General features: G+C 39.7%; 1 protein-coding gene across 1 annotated transcript in view; it reads left to right on the top strand.

Moving 5' to 3' along the window:
- Positions 1-22,664, top strand: part of cdkal1 (CDK5 regulatory subunit associated protein 1-like 1) — a 182,052-nt gene that overhangs the window by 65,735 nt on the left and 93,653 nt on the right. The window contains exon 8 of the mRNA XM_008323210.3: positions 12,288-12,391. Coding sequence (XP_008321432.1) covers positions 12,288-12,391 — 104 coding nt within the window. The remainder of the gene's footprint in view (positions 1-12,287; positions 12,392-22,664) is intronic.

The raw sequence follows: 22,664 nt of genomic DNA, 5'->3' as shown, positions 1-22,664 counted from the left end.
ATGGGTAGTCCAGTTGCGGCCCACATACTGGAGCCGGACCGCTGAACTTTCCAATCCGACAAACATCACATAATAGTGTTAGACAAAAATGTGATTTTTTTTTTTTTTTTAAGTGTCTGTCCAGGAAAAATGTAGTCGGTGACCCCTGCTGTACAGCCTAGGTATCGTTTTAGTGATGATGTATTTTTGACTGAGTGATTCAGAAACTGCATCAGCCAGTGAGAGGCATGAACAGCAACACAAGACCCACAGATGTCTTTCCATGTCCAACCACCAGGCTTCAGCAGTGATACTTGATCAAAGGTCAAAAAAACACAAGAAATACTTGGTAAAATAAAACTCTATCAGGTGATACTTGATCAAAGGTCAAAAAAACATAAGAAATACTTGGTAAAATAAAACTATAGAACAACTCAGTTAGAGGACACTGAGGACCTCCAAACAACCCTTCAAACCCACCACTCTTATTGAAAATCCACACTTAATGCCTCCTTTTGTATGAGTGAAGTATCACTAATGTGATGCAGTTTTATTAATGCCGCTCTGATTTGTGTCCGCTGCTGAAGACCTCAGAATGTGTCCTTTATGCAATCTGTTTCGGATGATCTGTTTGAATTCCTCTGAGGTAGCAGTGACATCATTGGTGACATTTGTCAGGAGGATGAAACAGAGGGATCTTTGTCCGACTAATACACACACTGACACACACACACGTACATCATCATCATCAGCAGCAGCAGCAGCAGCAGCAGCAGCAGTTGTTCCTCAGACGGCCTCTGCATCAGATGAGAACATTTCAAAGCTCCTTATACGAAACATCTCAGTGTGTGGCCCCACTCGCCACTTGTTGCTGGTGTTTCATTATGTGTCAACATGTGGAATGCATTCATTTTCGCACTCTTACTCTGGACACAATAACAGTTGACGTCACACTGAAGTATTGTGTGTCTCCTTGGAGCAGCTGCAGGTCGCGGTAATGCTTTGAAGCTCAAATGAATTTTTATTGAATAGATAATTATAACATAAAATCATGCACGTCAACTGCTGTTTAATCTCGTTCTGTATACAGTACAGATTTTTTTTTTAGTTGCTGTGTAGACGATGGATAAAAAAAGAACGACATTCGACTTATTGTATTAAAATAGACATTAAAGTTAATTGGTGAATGTTAATTAAAAACACAGTCAGAACTTTTGCAGGTTTTTGTTTTCAATAGTTTATGCCAATTTATTCTTTTTTTTCTAATGTAACTGAGAGTACAGAGTGGTACAATAATAACCAATAGTGTGTCATATAGTTATGAACCATCATGTATAACAGTAACAAACAGAAATTAGGCATGATCAATCCATCACAGATCACATTTTCTCCATGTTTAGATCCAGTTGTGAGTGTATAAAAGTCAGTTAAATACAGTGTAGTTTGGAGTCTTGTTATGGAGGCCTGTTTTACACAGTTGACCACAGGTGAACAGGAAGTCAAACAAGGTGACTTCTGTAAACGGCACCCATCCATTATTTTTTTTCCAAACTTTACGCAGTCACGGCCGTACGAATGATGGTTCAGTCTGGTACTGACTCATAAATCTGCTCCGCGTTCATGTCACTTTCACTGTCACTGCTCAGCCACACAACAGCTCACCAAAGCCATTCACCTGGGATTACCTATGAAAATTTAATTTCACATTTAAATTGATTTACAATATTACTTTCATTAACTTGCATATTAATTTCATTTGCACCTATTAAAGTTGAATTAAATTGCCTTTTTTTAACCCCATTATATCAGAAAATAAATTCGACACAATCCAGTCCTCAGAAGCCCTCTGGCTTTGAATCAAAGGAATATTGACACGTGATTTGTATTTGACACACTCATCTACCAAGGACCTAAATAAGATCTTTGTTAGGATTAGTTCCATATTTGTACCACGGTTACTGCTGTTATTGACTGAAAAAAAATTATATATACACTCCATTTAGAGTTTATTGTTTTTTTCCACACTTATATTTTCGTCTTACTGTGATTTATGTAGTCGCAGAAGCAGATGTTATGTACACATATTATGGATGTGTAGGTGACGCAGTGTTTGTTTACAACACCACCCAACTGTATAAACAGTATTATGAGAACAGTTAGTGGTGCAGTTAATAAACAACTTGTCACCTGTTGGGTAAACATAGCATTTTCATTGTTATTTCTCAACCACTGTCCTGGAACCAAAACTTGTCACACTAATACAGTAGATACTGGTGGTTAAGGTAAAGGTCATAGGTCAGAGAGGTCGTAGATGCCATGAGCATGGCACCGTCTCCACACACTGTCAGAGAGGTCGCAGATGCCATGAGCATGACACCTCCACACACTGCTCCCTGGCTTGATCTGCCCACTGCTCTCTGTGGTGATGGGTTAAATGTTTAATGAATCACTTTCACATGTAATAAATGAACTGATCCGTCTTTGCTGCCAAGTGGATCCTTAAAAAAACGAACCGAATGCTTTGATAATTTCAGCAATTTCTCAGTCTTTGTAAATTTCTGTTTTGTAAATTTTCTGCAAATTTCACCTGGTACTCTAGACAGATGTCATAGGATGTTTTGAATATATTATACTGCGAAGGCCTTTAAGAAAATGAAGGATAAAAGTTGAGGACTTTGGTGAAGGGTACCTCTGAATACTTGATGCTGGTCTCAAATACACATCTGGTACCACAAACCTTTGACCTTTGGACATACTTAGAAATATATAGCAGGTTTCATATTACACTTACGGTGCAGAAGTCCAAGTGGGTGTCATTCTTTACCACCTCCACTCCCCAGTGAAAGGAGAAACCTCTTCTAGATTGGGTTTTGTGACATCTCGTCAGTGTGTGAAAAAATATTTAGCTGTAAAAATATTTGCTCTTTTTATTCCTACAAAGCATTGAATAGTTTTGTAAATTTGGTCTGAAATGATGCAGATTACTGATTGTTCTCTTCAGTCTCAGTTGTTGTTGTTTTTTCAGTTGTTTTAATAGTGAAGACCACATGAAATTCTCTTTTTGATCCTCACAATTTTGGAATCCAGCAGTGGGCCCAATTTGACCCTTTGCACTGACGTGATTCGGCCCACGGGCCACCAGTTGTTGACCACTGCTCTTGGCTTTTTGGTGGTGATATATTCAACATCAATTTACTTATTTTTTCATGGATTGTTTGTGCTTATTGAATAGTGAGTAAAGAACATTTGGTGATGCATAAAAGATCTCTTTACATGTTGTGTTTTTCTACCATGTGATAAAATCACAGAGAGTTCCCCTGAACTCCACCAGAGTTTGCTTCTGATGTTCCTGTCTCATGATCCAGTGGCTGACATTTAGGGCTAGAAAGTCTCTCATGTTGCCACTCCTATAACTTCTTTATGCAAACAGATGAGCCCGAGGGCAGGGTTCATTTTTCATGCAGCCTCAAACTGGAAAAACACTCCATGTCTCTCTAATGCTCTGTTTTGTGTCCCAGTTTTAGAACACTTCATAGTCATAGGGAAGCTGCTGCACAAGTGTGAAGGCTTTGCCCGGGGCTACACTAATGGTTCTCCTTCTCCATGCCTTCTCTCTCTCTCTCTCTCTCTCTGTGTGTGTGTGTGTGTGTATCTGTATAGTCCCCGCAACAATAAAAGCCTTTTTTGTGAGCACATTGAATCGTGATGCTTCAGCATCATAAACAAGGAATTTACAGCCACTCAGTGAGAATGGGTCATTAAACTTGTGTGTGTATTTGTTGCTGTGTCTGATTGTGTGAACCTTTGCCATTACACTGCGGGCTTGAAAAAAAAAAAACAAAAAACAAAAAAACAACCTTTGTTGCACGGTTACAGTTCATTTCATTCCATTATCATTCTCATTCGTGTTCTCTATTTAGTCCCATATTTGGCAGTTACAATCTCTCTCTTTCTCTTTGTGGTTGTTACTGCAGTGTGCTTAAGTCAGTTGTTAATGATTCTGCAATCTGAAACAAACCAATAACCAACCTCACCGTGTGTTTCCTAAATGCGGGTGTAAAGGACAAAGCCAGAGGACTTTTTTGTATTGGATCATATTTTGTTTTTAAAGAAGTCATTAATGGTATTTATCTAAACAATAGAGCTTTGCTGGGGGACGAGGGAGGGGTTACTTTATCCCTGTGTGTCAGAATCATCACCACTTTTTGGTGGTGTAGAGTAGAGACTAACATTAGATCAAGTCGAGATCACAAAGAATCAGCTTTTACTTTTCATGTCATCATTGAAGGGCTGACACAGAGAAATACGATAAAGTGATCCGAAAAAAAAAAAAAAACCACACAGAGGCATAGACACATATATAAATACATATACTGTATACATATATACAGTATATGTATATACATATTAACAATTTAATAACATTAAAATATTGTGTATATATATATATGACTGTATGTACTGATACTGATGTATATATCTAGTATATAATATAGATTATATATATAACATTGATGAACTTTTTAGTTCTAGATCTTTAGAACTCTTTATTATATAATACTTTTAATGCATTGTTTTTCTATATTTTTTATTCTCTTTTGCACCAGTGATTAAAGCTTGAGATGCTTATCTGGCTCATAAAATCTACAATCACTAATCATCACTGTAGCACAAAAAAAAAACACACACACACGCGCTGACACGTAGCACTCCACACACTGTGTAAACCAAGCCAGCAGAGCCAAAGTGTGTGTTTGTGCATTACTGTGCACAGTGAATACAGTGTATATATATATGTGTGTGTTTATGTTGGCTGACAGTGGCGCTCTGCTTCAGCTGCCTGTTTCCTGTGATTTGCATGGGGCTGCCAGCACTTCTCCATCCACACTCACCCCGGCCGACACACTGGAATAATTGGTCTTATCAGCAGCGTTCTTGACCTTTAAATAGATGTGTGTGAACCATTGTGCCCAAGGTGTAGCGTTCACTGCTAGCATCAGCCAGGGGGGAAAGTAAATCTGAGGCCGCAGACGTCTGGATGCACTGGAAAACAATACCCTTCACAACAAGCAGGGCTCGGGTTAAGGGTTGATTGTGGAGCAACAACTGCAGCAGCTTTGTTCTGCGGGTCAGAGGTGAAGTAGGACATTAAAAAAGAAAATACCAGTTAAAGAATAGAATTTTTATTAGTCCTCTTCCTGACCCGATGTGGCTGCAATTAATATGAAAGGAACGAAATAAATGTCCACATTATTCATCTCGCTCTGGGCTGTGGGGGGTTTCCAGTGGTGATGAAATGACCAGTTCAGAGCCAGATAGAGTGGCCGGGAAATAAAACAATAATTCAACCAAAAGCCATGACAACAAGGACAAACAGAAATATTTAGTTCTATTTCCCAGCTAACTGTGGCTTCATATTTCCGTTAAGATCCACTTGTTTATTTTGTTAGTCTACTGTACTCGTTGGAAGAAGAATACGGTTTGGCGTCTGGGATTTCAGTGTTGACAAGTCAGGAATATTTGCCACTGCAGCTCTTTGCTGACACACTTTGTATATATGCATGTATTAATTACATTCATTAATTTGATTGGATTTATTAGATTAAAATTTTAAATGCAGAACACAGTGATACACAGGCTGTACACATGTTATTTATATATATATATATGTATATATAATAGATCTGCCATATAAATGCCCCTGTTGTTATTCAGGATGAAAGTGTCAGCCTGAAAGAAAAATGGGGGAACGTGGTACAAAGAGGACGGGGGGGTCGCTGGCTCTAAAGTCATTAGATGGGTTAAAAGCAAATGGAATCAGGCTGACTGTAGGTGATCTCTGCTAATTTGAATTTCATTGGCCACTGTGGTGATGATGGGAGGGAAACCTTGTAGATAGAAGATTTAACAAGGGAAAAAAATATCACCATGGCCACAATGAAGAGGAAAGTACTCTTAGATATAAAAATACTTTCATGTACTCTTGAAAAAAAGTACATCTCCAGTGAGAAGTGACCATTTCACAGTGTCATTAAGAAGTATTTATATACAAAATCATCCTCACTCATACTGCATAGAAAATACAAAACGTGTGCAATTATTTTGTATCTACAGTATGGACAGTATTTTAATTGATTGACACCCCAATTTAAATATTATAGGTTATACAGTACACACACACACACATATATATATTATATTATATTATACATGAATAATCCTAACACCAATATGAAATATTATTTGGTAAACACATGGGTCACCTACTAGACACTGTGCTCCTCTGTTGACGTCTCTGTGGAGAAGTTCAAATTGATCATGTGAAGCTGCAGCGAGGTGAAATGTGCTGATGTGCAGCAGAAAAGTAGAGTTAAAGTAGAGCAGCAGACGAGTGAAGGGTGTAAACACGAGGCTCTCAGATCACTGACATCAATGTGGAAATGCATGGACGCACGACATACACGCACACTTTTTTTTTTCTTTCTTCGCCACACACAACTTGACAAACATTAGCCCAGTGAAGGGATTTCATTTCACACAGCCACACACACACACACACACACACACACACACACACACACACACGTTCACCAGCCATTCACCACGGCGGCCTCTCCTGCTGTTTATCAAACCGCTGTATGGGTAGTTTTCAGCTCCACTGGTCTGAACATATTATTCCATTTCCCTCTTTCCCACTGCTTAACACACAAATACAAGCCGGAGACACGGGGACACGTGAGCCGCGTCAACTGTCCCCTCCACTGTCACAACAGGAGAGAGACTGCGCTCCCCGCAGTAAATCCTGAAGATTGATGTGTCTCCTTGGACGAAATGAGATTGTGCGTCATTACAAGGCATTACACCACTGAACCCTCGAGTAAGTGAATTAGCCCCGGTGTCTCTGACAATGTATACTGACACACACACACACACACACTCTCACAGATCGTCTAGTGAAGTATTTGCTCACACCACTTCTCTGTGTACTCCGTTTCCAAAGTGGTGGATGTTAAACTGGAGCTGAGATCACGGCCGAACGATTCATCGTTTCCGAATTTATCTAGCCGTCTTAGTCAACACAATTAGCCAACAGGATGAGCTACGGTTTAGGTTACGGTACATGTTGAGCACAACGGCTGATGAATACCAGTCGTTTGAAAAAAGTTGATTTTTATTTTTTATGAGTGTTCTGTCTCAGTGTGTCAGTTCAGAAAAATTCTGACAACTTTTTAAAAAATGCATTAACTGTTTTCAACATCTAACTTTCCTTTACTCTTTATCCACCATGAAGAGAGTTGTGAAACGATCTGATCTCAAGTCTTTTGTTATGAGATTAAAATCATATCATGGCTATGGCTATGGCAGTAAATGTTACCGTGATTGTATGAATTTTTGAGATTTTTGTCTCCCTTGCTCAGCAACCTTTTTGTGTCCTTATCGGTGTTTTGGTTCAAAAAAGAATCAAACATCATACCACTGTGGTCCAGTATTTGTAAACCGACAGATGACGCACAAACAATGTCTACGAAAAGACTAAACAAGAAGTTGGGAAAGAAGTCGAGGTTCCTTTGTAGACAGAGGGTTATGGTTCGACACACACACACACACGCACACGCACACATGCTGCACTTCAGTCAAAACAACAAGCCAGGCTGCTGTAGTAAAATGACAGAAGTGTGAGGTCAGCATGTGACCCATTTTCACACACAGAGCTGTTTCAGTGGGAACACGAGACCAAGTGGCAAAACTGAGGAGGTCAAAGACAAAGACTCAATTGAACACAGGGAAAAAAAATTGTATAACAACATATGCACAGATTAGTCTGTTGGTTAAACATGGAGTCTAGTTTGGGAGTCTATGAGTTAATGCATGATCAAAGCCCAAATCCCCTAAATAGGAAAAGGCAAGAATGTACAGCACTTTATTCAAATCTCAGCCCCCCCCCAAAAAAAAAAAAAAAACGTTATGTGATTGTGTCGTATTGACTTTGCTGTATTGTTTTAAATACAGTGGCCTCTCCTGAACATCAAGCAGCAGTTTGCACTTTGGGACTTTGAGACTCTGAGATTTCTCTTCACTTCCTGAAAAAGTTTGTTAACTCGGAGGATTGGTTTATAATTTCTAAGCTCATCTTGACATTGAAGCCACAAATGACTTGTGTATAGAATGCACTTTATTCAGGTCCCACAGGTTACTGCGCACAACTCAGATACACACGTTCTTCAGCTCAGTTTTGACTCTAATACCAGGGCTGGCTAAGCTGCCAAACTTTCTCTGGGTAATTGTTATCTTCCATTCATTCCTCCTAATAGGCCTTTTACTCCATTGTCTCCACATCCTTTGTTTCCGTGACTCCACAGTATTTGGCAGCCTCCACTTTGACTTTGAGATGGCACCGATGGCAGACCAACAGACTGGGGAACCCGTTCAATCACATCGGAGCAGTTTTACAGTTCTGTTGTCACACGTACCCACTCCAGTCACTGTTAACCCACTGTTAATAATAAACACAATGAATAATCTGCCTTTACAATTAAGGCGACACACACTCTGCTGCACACTTTAGGCTTTGTTTTCATAATTGGATCCTCAAGCTGAGACAATAAAAAACCCCATTAAGGCGATTTCTCACATTTACATTAATGCACACATTGCACAATTTGTTTATGCAGCGAGTAATTTTCTAATTAATGTGGAGACCCCTAAATGCTTATCAGTGGGAAGGACTTGTTTTTTTTTCTCCACAACTCGTTCCCTGACTGTGTCTTTAACACACTGCTTCAGGGGGTTTCTCCGAGGGGAATTATACAGTATGTCTCTCTCTCTCTCTCTCTCTCTCTCTATGTGTGTGTGTGTTTGTGTGTGTTTCAGGGAGTTTAACAAATGATAGAGAAACCTCAGGGTTTTCCCGTCTTTGTTACTTTTTCAGCATTGTAACCACACAATAGTCCCTCTTTTTCTTGCACTTGCAAACACACACACACACACACACACTGGGGAGGTAGCCCGTCTGGTTGTACCACGTTGATGAACTACACCGTTGTCAGGTACAACAGCTACCTCTGTGGTTTAATTAACTGGGACAAAAACAGAAGGGAGAGGAGACAGAAACAAAGAAGGGAAAGAATGGAGCCTCGATAAGGAGCAGAAATATTTGGATTTCGTATGAGGATTGTTTCTCTTCTACCCCGCAGCACTTTTTTACAGCTAGGGTAATTTCAGGTGCCTTTTACATGCACTCTGGGGTCGTGCTACCGCTAAATGAAATTGACTAAATTGCTGTTGAGTTTCATTAGATGAAACTTGAATTACAGTTTACAAGAGCTGGTGGCTGTGTGTTGCCCAAAATCGAGGAGAAGTTTTTTTTATCTCTTTGAGTGTTGCTAAATATTTGCCCATTTGAATGACGAATGTAGAATTTCAATATTTTTCAGTTCACCACAGAAACTAAGCTGAGAGCTAAGTTTGTGAAATATATCATATTGAATTTAGTGTTCAGTCATCAACTCAGTCTGAACACATGAAAATGTGTGTTCATATTTTCTCCCCCGAAAGAAAGTGACAATGCTCCTTTTCTTCAGTCAGTGTTGCTCCACGGGCGCTGACTGCATGTCTCAGTCTGTTTAGGCTGATGGAGAGGTCGAAACTGCTAATGTGTTGTTGTGATACAGGCCCCGTGTTAGTGGACACACACACACACACACGTGCACACATAGAGATATGCAGGCCACTGACTGTCTCTTGAGATTAATGTTGGTGTGATCCACTCAGCTGGGCCTGATCACATTAAGATGGATGGACCCCCTGGTGGTGTGTGTGTGTCTGTGCGCGTGCATACAGGGTCCCATCTGTCTGTGTTTTCTCTACAGTGAGGTCCTGTGACCCAGCTGCCATCTCTAGTGCCCTCGACTGGGATAAAGCAATACCCTGAGAGGGAGAGATGGATTGATTGTCTTCCTTTGTGACATTAAAAAAAAAATGCTTGTGGCGCTGTAGTAGCAAATATCAAAATGATTATAAAGATATTTGCAGGAGTTTGGGTAGGTACTCAGTTAGGATGAGTGGGGGGGTGGTGGATATGTGAAGTAAAAAAAAAAAAAAAAAAAAAAAAAAAAAAAAAAAAAAAAAAAAAAAAAAAAAAAATATATATATATATATATATATATACTATCCAGAAAAAATGATGTGTTCTACCACAAATGCAAGCAACAAAATGTATTGTTTTGTTTCCATTGACCAATCGACTGGTAACAGGAAGTGGCATTCTTCTGCTCCCAGTCCTGCAGGGGGTGCTATGAAGACAGTTTTAATGCATTGCTGCGTGAATGGAGTGTGTTGTTATTTTGTATATGAATCCAATTGTTGAACTTCATTCAACGTATCCCAGATGAGGATTTTGTTTATATACAGTATCTTGTATATTCATCCCAAAAAACTCTAAAGGTTATTTGGAATCATAAAAGCCTGATTCCCAGTCTGGATGTATAATTACAGTGTTACTGCTGTTGAGGATCGTTCTTGTTTTTTTTTTTTTTCTTCAGATCTTTTATTTTAAAACATCCACTCAGATTTACTCAAGTCAGTTTACTCAAAAAAATATCACTAATTTGTTCTTGGAAAAATCCCTCTTCTGATCATTATGTCAAAGACGCACATTCAATCTAATTTCCCCCTGAAAGGCCCCTTTCAGCTGGACCCATGGTGTCTCCGATGACCTGCCTCTTCCCAGTACTCATAACAACAATAGCCTCCATTCAGAGGCCTGCAGAAACTTCAAGGTTAAACCGATTATGTGTTTTGACGTTACTTTGTTACCACAGTGAGACACATTTCTGCATGGATGTCATTTAATGACCGAATGCTAAGGACTTTGAGGCTAAAGTGGCATTTGCATTATTGTTTGAGTCCTATTTAAACACAAGGTGACTCAACATAAAGACCCTGATAGATATGACGCTGATATACAGAGACATGAATCTCACGACCAGCAGTCGGTTTTAGCTCCTGGAGACTCTCCGTTTCTAGTCCGTGTCAGTTCTGTGATTAGGTTAACTATGTTTTTACTTTGCTTCTTCCACTATAAAAAGGCCTTTGTCTTCGGCTCAAAGGTTTCATAACCATCTGATTTTATAGGTTGTCAGCCTGTTTATGTTTATGGGCATATTTGTAGCTGTTTATAGTAAGAAAAAAACACGCTCTGTTCTCTGTTTTACTCCGCTGCTCTGAATTACTTTAATTTTTAATGATGTTCCGATACTCTTTACAAATTTGTCTTTTCTTTTGTGTACTTTTCAAATTGTTGCCCCTGATTTTGGAATTCGTCCAAACTGTTGAAATTTTGACTAGCTGCAGTGAAAAGCCTGTACAAAATATTGAGTCCCCGGAGCGGTTTTAGAAAATTAATACAAGTACTTGGTGAGGTACCGATAACGTGTATCCCTGGTTTTTAAATGTGAATAAATTGGAAACAGTCTTGTAGTGACATTTGTTCATCAAGATGTAATGATTTTTTTTTGTTTAATTCATTTAGTATCTTCCAGCAAAAATAGCAACAAACACAAAAGTTCTGCCCCCCAAAAAAGTAAAAACCATAATGAGTGAAAAGAAATGACTTCATTAACAATATTGTATATATTTAAACCAGTGTGACAGATTGGAGGTCAAGAAAGAAAACTGGTCAGTACCAAAAATACTTTTCCACACTGGCCTCTTTATTTCCCCCAGTGATCCACAGTCACGTTGAGAAGAAAAGCCCTTTGTATCATAAATAAAGGCTTCTCAACAGTCAATACCACGCATCTGGATCTGCTGTGAAGGAGAATTCTCTTCCCTCTGTGTTTTTTTGTTTCTTATTATAACGTTTCTGCTTTGTAGTTTTATACCCTCACTTTCACGGTCTGCAAGAACTGATCTCCTTTATTTTTAGTCAAACAAAATGATTTGGTCCACTGCCCGCCTCGAGTCATAAAAGGGCAGCTGCCCACGTTTGTTTCACCATCGGCCGGAAAAGATTTTTTTTTTGCATTAAAATTATGTTTTGACTCTGAGATACTAACAATGACGAGTATTAATAAATGTCTTGCTATTTTTGTTTTAGTCATTTTCCACAGTTCATTATTGATGATTTGAATTATATTATCAGGACAAATCAATTTCTTATACATGATGTGATGTTAATAAACATTTTCATCTTCATCACAGTCAAAATTATTTCGGAATAGAATCCAGTTGTTTTGACATCTGTGCTTTTCTAATCAGTGTTCTAATTGTATTTTCTGCCCTTCACCGCCATCTCTGTCTGTCTCCAGGTGTCTAAACGCTTGTACCTACTGTAAGACCAAACACGCCAGAGGAGACCTGGCCAGTTATCCCATCGAGGAGCTCGTGGAGCGAGCCAGGCAGTCTTTTCAAGGTGAGTGTTTTCAATGTCTGCCTCACACCTAAAAATTACTTCAAAAAATCCAAACTATTTTTCATTTATCCCCAATTTAAATTCAAATACTACTCCAGGTGTTTAGGCTTTTTTTTTGTTGCTGTCAAACAAAATCACACATCTGAAAATATTACAAAACTTACACCTGATGTAATTAAAAAATAGAGGTGACAATAATCGATTGGTTATATTTAAATGTGTGAGAAATGTCACGGTTCAAATATTTTATCTGAAGGGTGAATCCATCTTGGTATATTGTGAAGTATATTGCAGTGTGATGAGACATGTATTTTATCACTCCTAGGGTATTTTGTGTAGTACTGCATGTTCACTTCATGTATTTTATCACTCCTAGGGTATTTCGTGTAGTACTGCATGTTCACTTAGACTGACGAACGCAAAAAGCAGAACGCTATCCGTGCGCCTCCCCATGTACAAAAGAGGTGTTGCAGTCAGTTTACCAAGGGGTGTTACTCTTCAGATCATCATTTGTTACGCCATCAAAGGGGTTTTCCATTGACCACGCCCATCTCCGGTCAAACCTTGGTCAAAATCCGCAGGTACATTCTGAGTGTTGAAGTAAAAAGTCAACCAAATATTTCTCTCTCGAAAGCCAGATGTAACATATTGTGTTAAAAGCTGAGTCATCATCTTTGACTGAAAATATTACAATTAGCCGGTGATTAAGTGATTTATCAAGTCCTACTGTATATGTCTTGAGTTTGTTCATGTCTGAGCACATGGGGTCGCTATTCTTCAGTTTTTAGTCACTTATGTTTGCTTGTGCTTTCAACATGTGATATAGTGGCAGTGCCTGCTTGTGTGTGTGTGTGTGTGTGTGTGTCTGTCCTCCTTTAGAAACACATGCTGATGTTTATTGTTCTTGGGCAGAGGCTGCAGCCAGTTGGCCGCAGTTTGATGCCAGATGAACAGCTGATGTTCACCGGCATCTGTTCATCCAGAGTAGACTCTCTGAATCGCTAACCAAAACAGCAGGCCCTGTCTCAGCCTCAGGCAGGTCAGTCAAGGGCAAACCCACACCCAGGTTTCACCCAACGGTCCGAAACTCTGCCATTTTAACACGGCCTTTATTAATGGGTTGGAAAAACCTGTTGGTGTTATGGAAAGTTTTTTTCTTTTTTCACCTGGTGTTAAAATCACTGCGGTTCATCTGTAAAAGTACTGAGTGATGCAGATCAACGTCCAGACTGCCAGCTGATTAAATCGGACCAGATGTTGGGTTATGCGATCTTCGTGCCCATATATTAGGTCAATGTATCATCCCATTAACATGTCTTTTGGTGTGATTATTTAAATTAGATAGATAGATAGATAGCACTTTATTAATCCCTCGGGAGTTCCCTTCGGGAAATTTAGGAAGTTGAGTCCAACATGAGAACATTTTGGTTCTGCTTGGTTTTGAAATAGCCATCATTAACCACAGCTGGGCCGATAAATAATCTGAAAATATAACACAAGTGCACAAAAGGTAAAAAAAAATACAGAAAAAACCCTGAAGTTTGACTCAGCAAACCAACTCCTCCTGTAACATCTGAAGACCGCACTGTCCGTGGCAAAACTCATCTCTTGGCTAGGCTAAAGTAGCTCCTATTTGAAATGAGAGTTTTTTTGCTTTCATAAACCAAAACCTGTTGTTTAATAATTCAGCACAGTTTCATTGGCAGATACCTCAGGAGCAAATTTTGTCAACAGCCGTTTCATCTTTTTGTTTGGTGTTACGGCAGATTCTCAGGATCTTGTGTTAGTTGACGTTTCAGCAGAGTCTGTGGGAAACTGACAAACTAAAAAAAAAAAAAAAAAAAGAATGACTTACGTGACTAGTCAGGCCCCTGTTGTGTCAGTTGCGGCCCTGGGCTGTTTTCACACTGACATCCCATTGTATCCAAAATACACATGGGACCATGGTGTGGCGTTAATGCAGGTAAAAGCATGAGGCAAAAACAGGGTTGACCCCAAGTCAAGAGGCACAGATTAACAGATGTGAAGATACCAGAGTTGCACTTTCAGGTCTTTTGTGACAAGATAGTCAAACTGTCAGACCCTCAGCCGTGTCCCACTGACATGACCGAAGAGTCCGGCCGGTCTGAGTCAGTGCTGTTGTCAAGCTCTGGTGAATATCAGGTAAAATGCTAAGCAGGAAAATGCCCTTGACAAGGACGCGGCTTTTCCTAAAGCCCTTCCAGAACTCTGTTAAACAGCTGCATCTCTGCCACTGCAGAGCCCCAGGGTGGGCTGGAAAGGGCACACTCACCAGCTGCTTGAATTTGTCTATGTCTCTGTGTGTGTGTATGTGTGTGTGTGTGAGACAGAGCGAGAGAGAGAGAGAGACAGTGTGTGTAAGGATACATCTGCCCTTTACAATTGTTTTACAGAAATGGGAAGTTGAAAATCTACAATAACAAGTTTATTTTTGGATCAGAAAATAAGCAGGCTTCTGTGACAAACCACTAATTCTCCCCTGATCTTTGCACTATTTCATTAATGTTATTTATTTAGATTTTTTTTATAGGGAAGGCAGATTTTACATTAATGAACGTGTAAATCTAAGTGTGGAGGATTATAGCCACAGACACATTTCTGATAATTTCTCTCCAGTGACAGAAAACAGCACAACAAACAATAACAATAATACAAGACTAGGGTTGGAAAAACACAACAGTATCACAGCATTCAGGTTTTTAAAGTGCAAAGTGCAGAGACATGTACAGACAAAGTACCACGTGTTCAAAATATTCTCAATGCTTCTTAAAGTAAAAATAGAGATACAGCTTCACTGATTACTTTCCATATCAACAAGTCGAAAACCTTAGCCTTAAATCACCTGCAAAAAAGGTGGTGTGTGTGGTTCTGAGTGTGTGATCCGTTAGAACACAGGAAGCACAAGTTGCAGAGACGGTTACTTGTTTTGAAAACAGTGAAAGAGGAAGCTGGAGGTCACTGTCTGTCATCATTCTCCCACAGTTGCGGACGGATGGCTTTCTGAAACAGAGAATCAGTAAAAGTGTCTCTGTCCATCTGCTCTTCTCTGTCAACCACAGCTCTTTTTTTAATTCAAACTCTTTTTGCGGGTTGGCTAAAGTGTTTCATATCTACATGTTTATCAGGCCAGCTAATGTTAGCCCTTGTTAGTGTGACTCTTCATCACGTAGCTCAAAATTGTTTGGCATCCAAGATATGAGATGTCACTCAATGCATCTTGTGTCCAGATTTAGTTTGTTATTGATGACATATTAAGTGTCTTTGCCCTGATGAAAACAGCAGCAGTGCTCTGTGGAACTGAACCAAATGCAAGTTGTTTTTTTTATCTATATTGAAAAATAATGGTCATTAAATCTTGAAATCTACACCTCTACATAAATGTTTCAATATGTAAAACATATTTTAGTGTTTGGCCACATTTGGACAATACTTCTTCCCGGGGAACATAATAATTGAGAGCAGCCGAGCTCCGAACCACAGAGAAGGAAAAAGTCTTTTCTGTTGTCTGTTGTGTTTCTGGGCTGAGCGATGAGAACAGCTTTATCTCACCTTTAACTGGGAATAGGCTGTAATGTATTATATGTTTGCCCGTCACATATAATAAACCTCCATTGTGTTGAACAAATTCGAATCATCTGACAAATTTGCAGACCAAAGTCAAGCTGATTACTCTGTCATATATTTGGAATCACATTAGTCAGTGGAGCAGCTCTGTCTCCGTCCACTGTCACAATCTTCTTATCACAAATAAATTTGACAATTTGATTTGCAATTTGATGTCTCTTGAATATAGAAAAAATAATAATAAAAAAATAGAGGGCTGTGAGAATGAATGCTAATTTTAATTGGACAGTCAGGATGCATTGGTGGTATTTGGTTGGTTTATCCCAGTGAACTTTGAAAGGATTTATGGGATTTATTCAAATGCGATTTGAGGTAAATAGTTCTCTTTCCATCTCGGAATAAAAGCAGAAGTGAGCCAGCGCGACGCTTTTAAAATAATCAGAATTATTCAAATGTGTGAATGGATAATTTTTGAACATCAGAGAGGTTTCTTTAATATATGCAGGTGATGGAGGCTGTGGGTGTCATCGGAAATGACAGGTGTGTGTGTGTGTATGTGGGGTGTCACGGCTTGTTTGGTGTGTGTTAGAGACAGAGAAGCGTGTGTGGGTTTGTGTTTATCTTCCAGGCGAGTGAAGAGAAATATTTAATCATATTCTTGTGGGAGAGCAATTTTAGCATTGATAATGTTCTTTGTGAGCTGAGGTGAAGGTAAACAGCCGTCATTCACCACAGCTCGGCTCTCTGGGTTTCATTTTTAACTATTTCACTTTGTATTCATTTACGTTATAAAAAAAAAACCCATTCAGAGGTTTTCTTATAGAAGAATTTGGCCTCATTAACACGACATGTGAAATTGATCTGTTTTGGTCTAAGGCTGAGCAGCAAAACGCTCACAATGACCTGGTATTTCAACAGAAGACTGTAGATGTTTGGATATTTCAGCCACGTTCGCTCCTCTTTTCTGAGTTATGTAAACATTTTAAATAACATTTTTTCTTTTTACTTTCAATATTGATTTTGTTGCATTAATTGACCCATGGTCAAACTTAGCCTTTGTTGCTACAGTAATTCTTTTCTTCAATCTTTTGAAATATTTTCTAAGTTAAATCAAGTTTGCAGCATTCCAGCTACTGAATGGTGAGGACTGCAGATCAGACTGCAGATATTAAATGTCCAGGTAACAGTTGTAGGAGCAGGACAAGTTCTAGGTTATAACTGGATAACTAGCCCTCATACAATAATAACTTTGATTTCAAAGGATGGAGGACATTTATTCCCCAAAACCAGAAAGAACATTTGAAAGGAACTTCAACTTCAAAGACGAGTCAGAAAGCAGTTTCTGACCTGGAGGGAATAACATTTTTACATAGAAGAAGTTAAATGATTCTAAACTGTTTGCAGAAGATTTAAAATTTAAATGAAGTAGACGCGGGAAGAAAAGCTTTGTTGTTTATATAAATAAAGATTCTCTCCTGATCTTAGCATAAACAAAGTTCACACCTGCTGTTGACACGAAGAACACAGTGGTTACAACCGTAGCTTCCAATTTATTCTGTGTTGACTGGCTGCTGCTAATTCACCATCGGCAGCTGGTGGTGTTTTAAAGATACAGATCATGGACCTGAAGTCAAGATGTGGACTTTTGTACAGAACTGAAAGTTGAGTAAAAAATAAATGTGAGGGTGGATGTTGTTCCGTCACTGTGGCTGAGAGTCCTGAATTGAGTGTAGTTGTTCTCTGAATATATAATTATAATAATTTAATATAATATATAATTATATAAATTTTATGTGGGGTTTTATTCCGTTACACATCTGTGTTATATGAAGCTCAACTAGGTTTCTTTCCACGCTGTCTATTTTTTAGAAAAAAACATATCATTAAATCATGATCTTTTGGTTGGAAACAGCCTACAGTGCATTCACCAGAGTCTGCCAACAAAAGAGTGACTGTTCTGCACTCAGACCTGGTTGGTACATCTGTGCTGAGTAACCAGATCACAACTGGGTTTCAAATCAAGTTGAGTTAACAGTATGAACTTGATCGGAATTCTTCTGGGAAATGTTTGACTGACAGCATTATTTTTTTTTAAAAGTACAGCTCATCGACAGAATTTTTTGTATTCAATTTATCTGCAGTTATTTCTGTACATTATAGAATATACTTTTTTCATCACACATTGTTTCCTCATAAACTAGCTGTTTTATCTTAACTTCATCCCACTGTCACTTTGAACCGTCACCTGTGGAGCCTCCAAACCCACCCTGTGCTCCAAACCTGGTGGCTGCATGTGTCAGAAATGTGACATGAGAGACAGGGAGGCCAACAACTCAGTCCCACAGAGGAGGCAGTGCAGTGCAGTGCAGTGCAGTGTAGGAGGGAGGCTACAGTGTTTTTGTCAGGGCTCCAAACCCCCAGTGTAGCTGTCACCTTGTCATTTTTAAACTGTCAGTGCTGGTGTCTCTGAAATGGTCCTGTCTCAAACAGGATGTGACGCCTTGTAGACACACAGTCGCTGCCGTTGCCTCTGAGTGACAAAACACATTAGACTGTGACACGCAGCTCATCACTAGACAGCCTTAATTTTTGGCTGCTGAGGTTATGACAGTAGCCTGCTAAAAAAACATTATTCAGCCAAAGCCTGTCCGTCTGTCCATCCATCCATTTGTCCATTTGTCTTTCCAGCCATCTGTCCATCCATATACCTCTCTGTCTGTCTGTTTATCCAGCTACCAATCCATACTTCTTTTTGCCCATCAATGAGTCTCCAGCTACCAATCCATACTTCTTTTTGGCCATCAATGAGTCTATTTATCAATCCATCCATCCAGCCTCCCATCCATCCATCCATCCATCCACCCACCCACTCACCCATCCATCCAACCATCCATCCATCCAACCATCCATATCATATCCATCTGTCGATCTATTCTCTATCTGTTCAACATAAACCAGTTTAGGGAGTGATGCACCCTTGTGTCTCTGGGGGCAGGCTAGCTTCCATTTAGCCTGTCACCTACATCTGCAGTTATTAATATTCAGAAAAACATTCAGGGAGCAAATCTGTGTGTGCCAGGGCCGTGGGCAAAAACACTACTGAATGTGCGTGACCTTGAAGCCCTGAGGCTGAATTTCATTAGAAACCGACATGCCACCCTGATGGACACATTCACATGAGCTCATGACTCATATAGAAGAACGTTGTTGCTTAACAAACGCCACTGCATTAAAAAAGGGGGAGTGAAGGCGTCTATTTTGTACAGAAATTGGCAGAATTGTTATTTGTTTTAACATAGAGATATAGGCAGACATATTTGGACACATCAGCAGCTTTTCCCTGTGTCTCCACACGACCGATGGCATCAGTGTTGAACAGACATATTAGCTGAAATGACACTGTTTAGCTCCCTGGCTCCAGCTGCATGACATATGACAGATAAGCATGGATAGATGGCCATAGACAGATGTATGTGGGTTTACTTGTTGGCTGGCTGAAACATCTGTGACATGTGTCAGCTTCTGTTTACCTCTGCTGCTGCAGCCATGTGACACAGGGACGGTCAGAGTTGTTAAGAGCTCTCCTTTGCCATTTTTTTTAAACAAAGATTTAAAAGATACACCAAAGAAACGAAGCCTGCTGTGATGCAGGGAAATGTGCAAATATTTAGATGAAACATATTTGACAGATTTATAGGCAAGCAGAAGTGAGACTGTGGAATCAAAATATGAAATGGAAGTTCCCAACACCATGTCAGCAAGATTTTTATTTTGTATTTTTAAAATGTATTTACACAAAGTTAGTCCATTTTTACGTGACTTGAAAAAGTGTCTAATTCGTCTAGCATAGATTGAGATTTGGCAACATAGATAAAGAGGTAGAAACAGAGGAGTGGAGAGTGAATATTGATGGAAGCACATTGATCATAGTTGAGTCACCGCCATCAAAGTGCCATGTATTGGAAAGACTGTGGAAAAACCGCTGAGCAAGCAGGCGCTAATACACATTTCCTGTGCGGGCAGGCAGTCAAATTAATTGTCCTCTGGGAAAGCTTTCATGCAGAAGCCACAGATAGATTTCTTTGAATTTCCTTCAGCCCGATAAATTGCTGATGTTTTTTCATGCAGACACTAGTTCCTTCACGTGAGCTTATCTCTGCTGATGAATGGTTCCGGACGCGGAGATGGTTTTTCATAAACCAGCTGCAGTGTAGTCACTAAATGCACAGGAGAGAATTTAAACCACGTCCCCAGAACACATGCATCAGGGAAAGTGATGTGGAGTAGATACAGGACCCAGGTCTGCTTTTCTCCATTAAATTATACCTGCTGGGTTTTTTTTTACTTGAACCTTCAAGAGTGTAAGAAGTGAAAAACTGTGAGAAATTTCATCATAACATTGGATTCACTGTCATGTGCAACAGATCAAGTGCAGAGCACATGTAGTTCTCTTGCATGTGTCAGTTTTCTAATGTGGGAAAGTTTTTGGTCTTTTTTTTTTTTTTCTTTTTTCAGGGGTTGAAACCTGGGTCAGTGTGTGTGTCGACCGGTCTGACAGACAGCACAGATGGAGCGCTGAGCTAGCATGTGAAAAGGGATTTCAGCAGAGCAGTTTATGACCAACTTTTAAATGTTAACACCTTTTTGGTATGGGTTTAAACACACCGATGGGAGAAATAATTTAATCTGTGGAGAGGGTTCTTCTCAGAGATGGTGGAAAATGTTTGATGTGTTTCCACATTTGGCTGCAATTTACAGTTTTCAGTCCACATTTCTTTCCACAATGTGGGAAAATGGTTTGTTTTGGGAGAATCCAAAGGAATCACACGCTGTTACATTTTTAAGTTTCTTTCTTTGTAAAATTGAGATTTGCAATGCTAGACGTTTTTTAGTCCTCGTATTTTGTGCTGCTGAATGTTGTTGAGCTTTGACAGGCAGCTGAGGAGGAAATGATGCACAGGCAGGCAGGCAGGCAGGTAAGATTCGACATTCAGGTTTTTTTTTTATTGTTATCATTAGTACTCGTGGAAGTAGTTGTCATCTTTTTTCTGCATTAGAGGTGAAGGATGGAAGGATTTTTGCACGTCTGAGCTGGTGACAGGGTTGTCAGATACATCTTAAAATGTACCAGACTGCGGCCTTCAGCTGAAGAGGTGTTGGCAGCATGATTATACAGAACCAGAATCAGAGGATTTTAAAAAGCCTGTAAGATAACACTGTTCACTTTGATTCTCCTTTTGTGAGCTTGTTCCATTGCACCAATTTGGAAGTTCTCACCTTAACTGTCATCACTGTATGTATAATATAGATGAGACACATGGTCTTAAAATTATGTTTCAAGTCCGTTACTGAATAAGTTTTAATTTTTCATTTGGAAAAAAAGCACTAAACTTTAAAAAGTGCAGGGGACTGTTGAGTTAGACATGAACCTGATACGCTCACAGGAATTGAAGAAAGACTAACACAAAGATCTTCTACCACAGAACTGAGTCTCTCCATTTTTCTTTATACTTCTATAGCTGCCACCTAGTGGACGGATATTTATTACGACATTTAACCACATGGTCAGATAGACCAACAAAGACAAATCATTGATAATAAATAAATAATCATTTTCAGACCAACCAAGTTAAATTAGATAATTTTACACGGCCACACCTGATGATCTCTCACGACACTCCGGTGGGCCACGTCACAGAGGTTTAGAATCACTGAAGAAGGCTACTTAACCTGCACGGGTGACTTGCTGTAGTTGTAATATTTGAATATGGATATAGAAATAACAAATAAAGTTCCAAATAGGTCTGTGGAAAGTAATCACTTCTCTGCAGACCATACAGAACGATCCTTTTTTTTTCTTTTGTCTTAGTTGTTTTTCACAAACCTACAGTTTCTGCTTCCTTTTCTCCTGCAGATTAGCTAAAGTAAATTCATGCCCCCCCTTCACCCTGTCTCTAGTTTGACTTCTTTTCACCCTCTTTAGACAACAGAGGCCCGGCGTTTGTGCATGCATGTCTGCATGTACCATCTTGTCCTGTGATTTAGTGCCAAGCTGGCAGCAGAGAGCAGTGAATAGACCCCCCCCCCCCCCCCCCTCCTCTGCACCCCCCTCTTTATACAAAGGGAGCTCAGGGCAGACACACAAACGCTCGAACACCCTCACGGCCACTCACAGTCAGAGCCAGACTGCAGGCCACCAACTGCACACCTGGCATGGTACTTTTATGTCACCAGAATGTGTGTGTGTGTGCGCGTACACGGGTGTGTGCACGTAGGTCCAGCAGACGCCATCTGCTCTGTCCTCTGTGAACTTCTGTGTCCATTTCTTCTTCTGTGGTCAGAACGAAGTCAGAACCTTCACCTAACTTTCAGTTTCAGTTGAAGGCCGGTCACTGCCGGTCACTGCCGGACGGTATTTACCTTGAAATCCCTTCTACCCATACAGTGTTTACTGTAATGTTACTCTACTGTATATTCTGTAACGGTGAACACAGAGCTGCAGTACCTACTCAGTATTTAGTCTTTTTTTTGAGGGGGGGAGGGGTGTTTTACTAACAAAATAATAAAAAGTGTTGTTTGTTCTTCATCTGTGGTGTGAAGTGATAAATTCAAATAATATGAACCCACAGCTCCAGCTGAAATATTTCTGGGCCCTGTGAACATTTCTTCTTCCTGTTTCTCACTTCCC

The sequence above is a fragment of the Cynoglossus semilaevis genome, chromosome 13 (assembly GCF_000523025.1).
Source record: "Cynoglossus semilaevis isolate Cse_v1.0 chromosome 13, Cse_v1.0, whole genome shotgun sequence".
Taxonomy (NCBI): Eukaryota; Metazoa; Chordata; class Actinopteri; order Pleuronectiformes; family Cynoglossidae; genus Cynoglossus; species Cynoglossus semilaevis.
The sequence above is the reverse complement of the archived record's forward strand: the minus strand, read 5'-3'. Positions and strand labels throughout refer to the sequence as shown.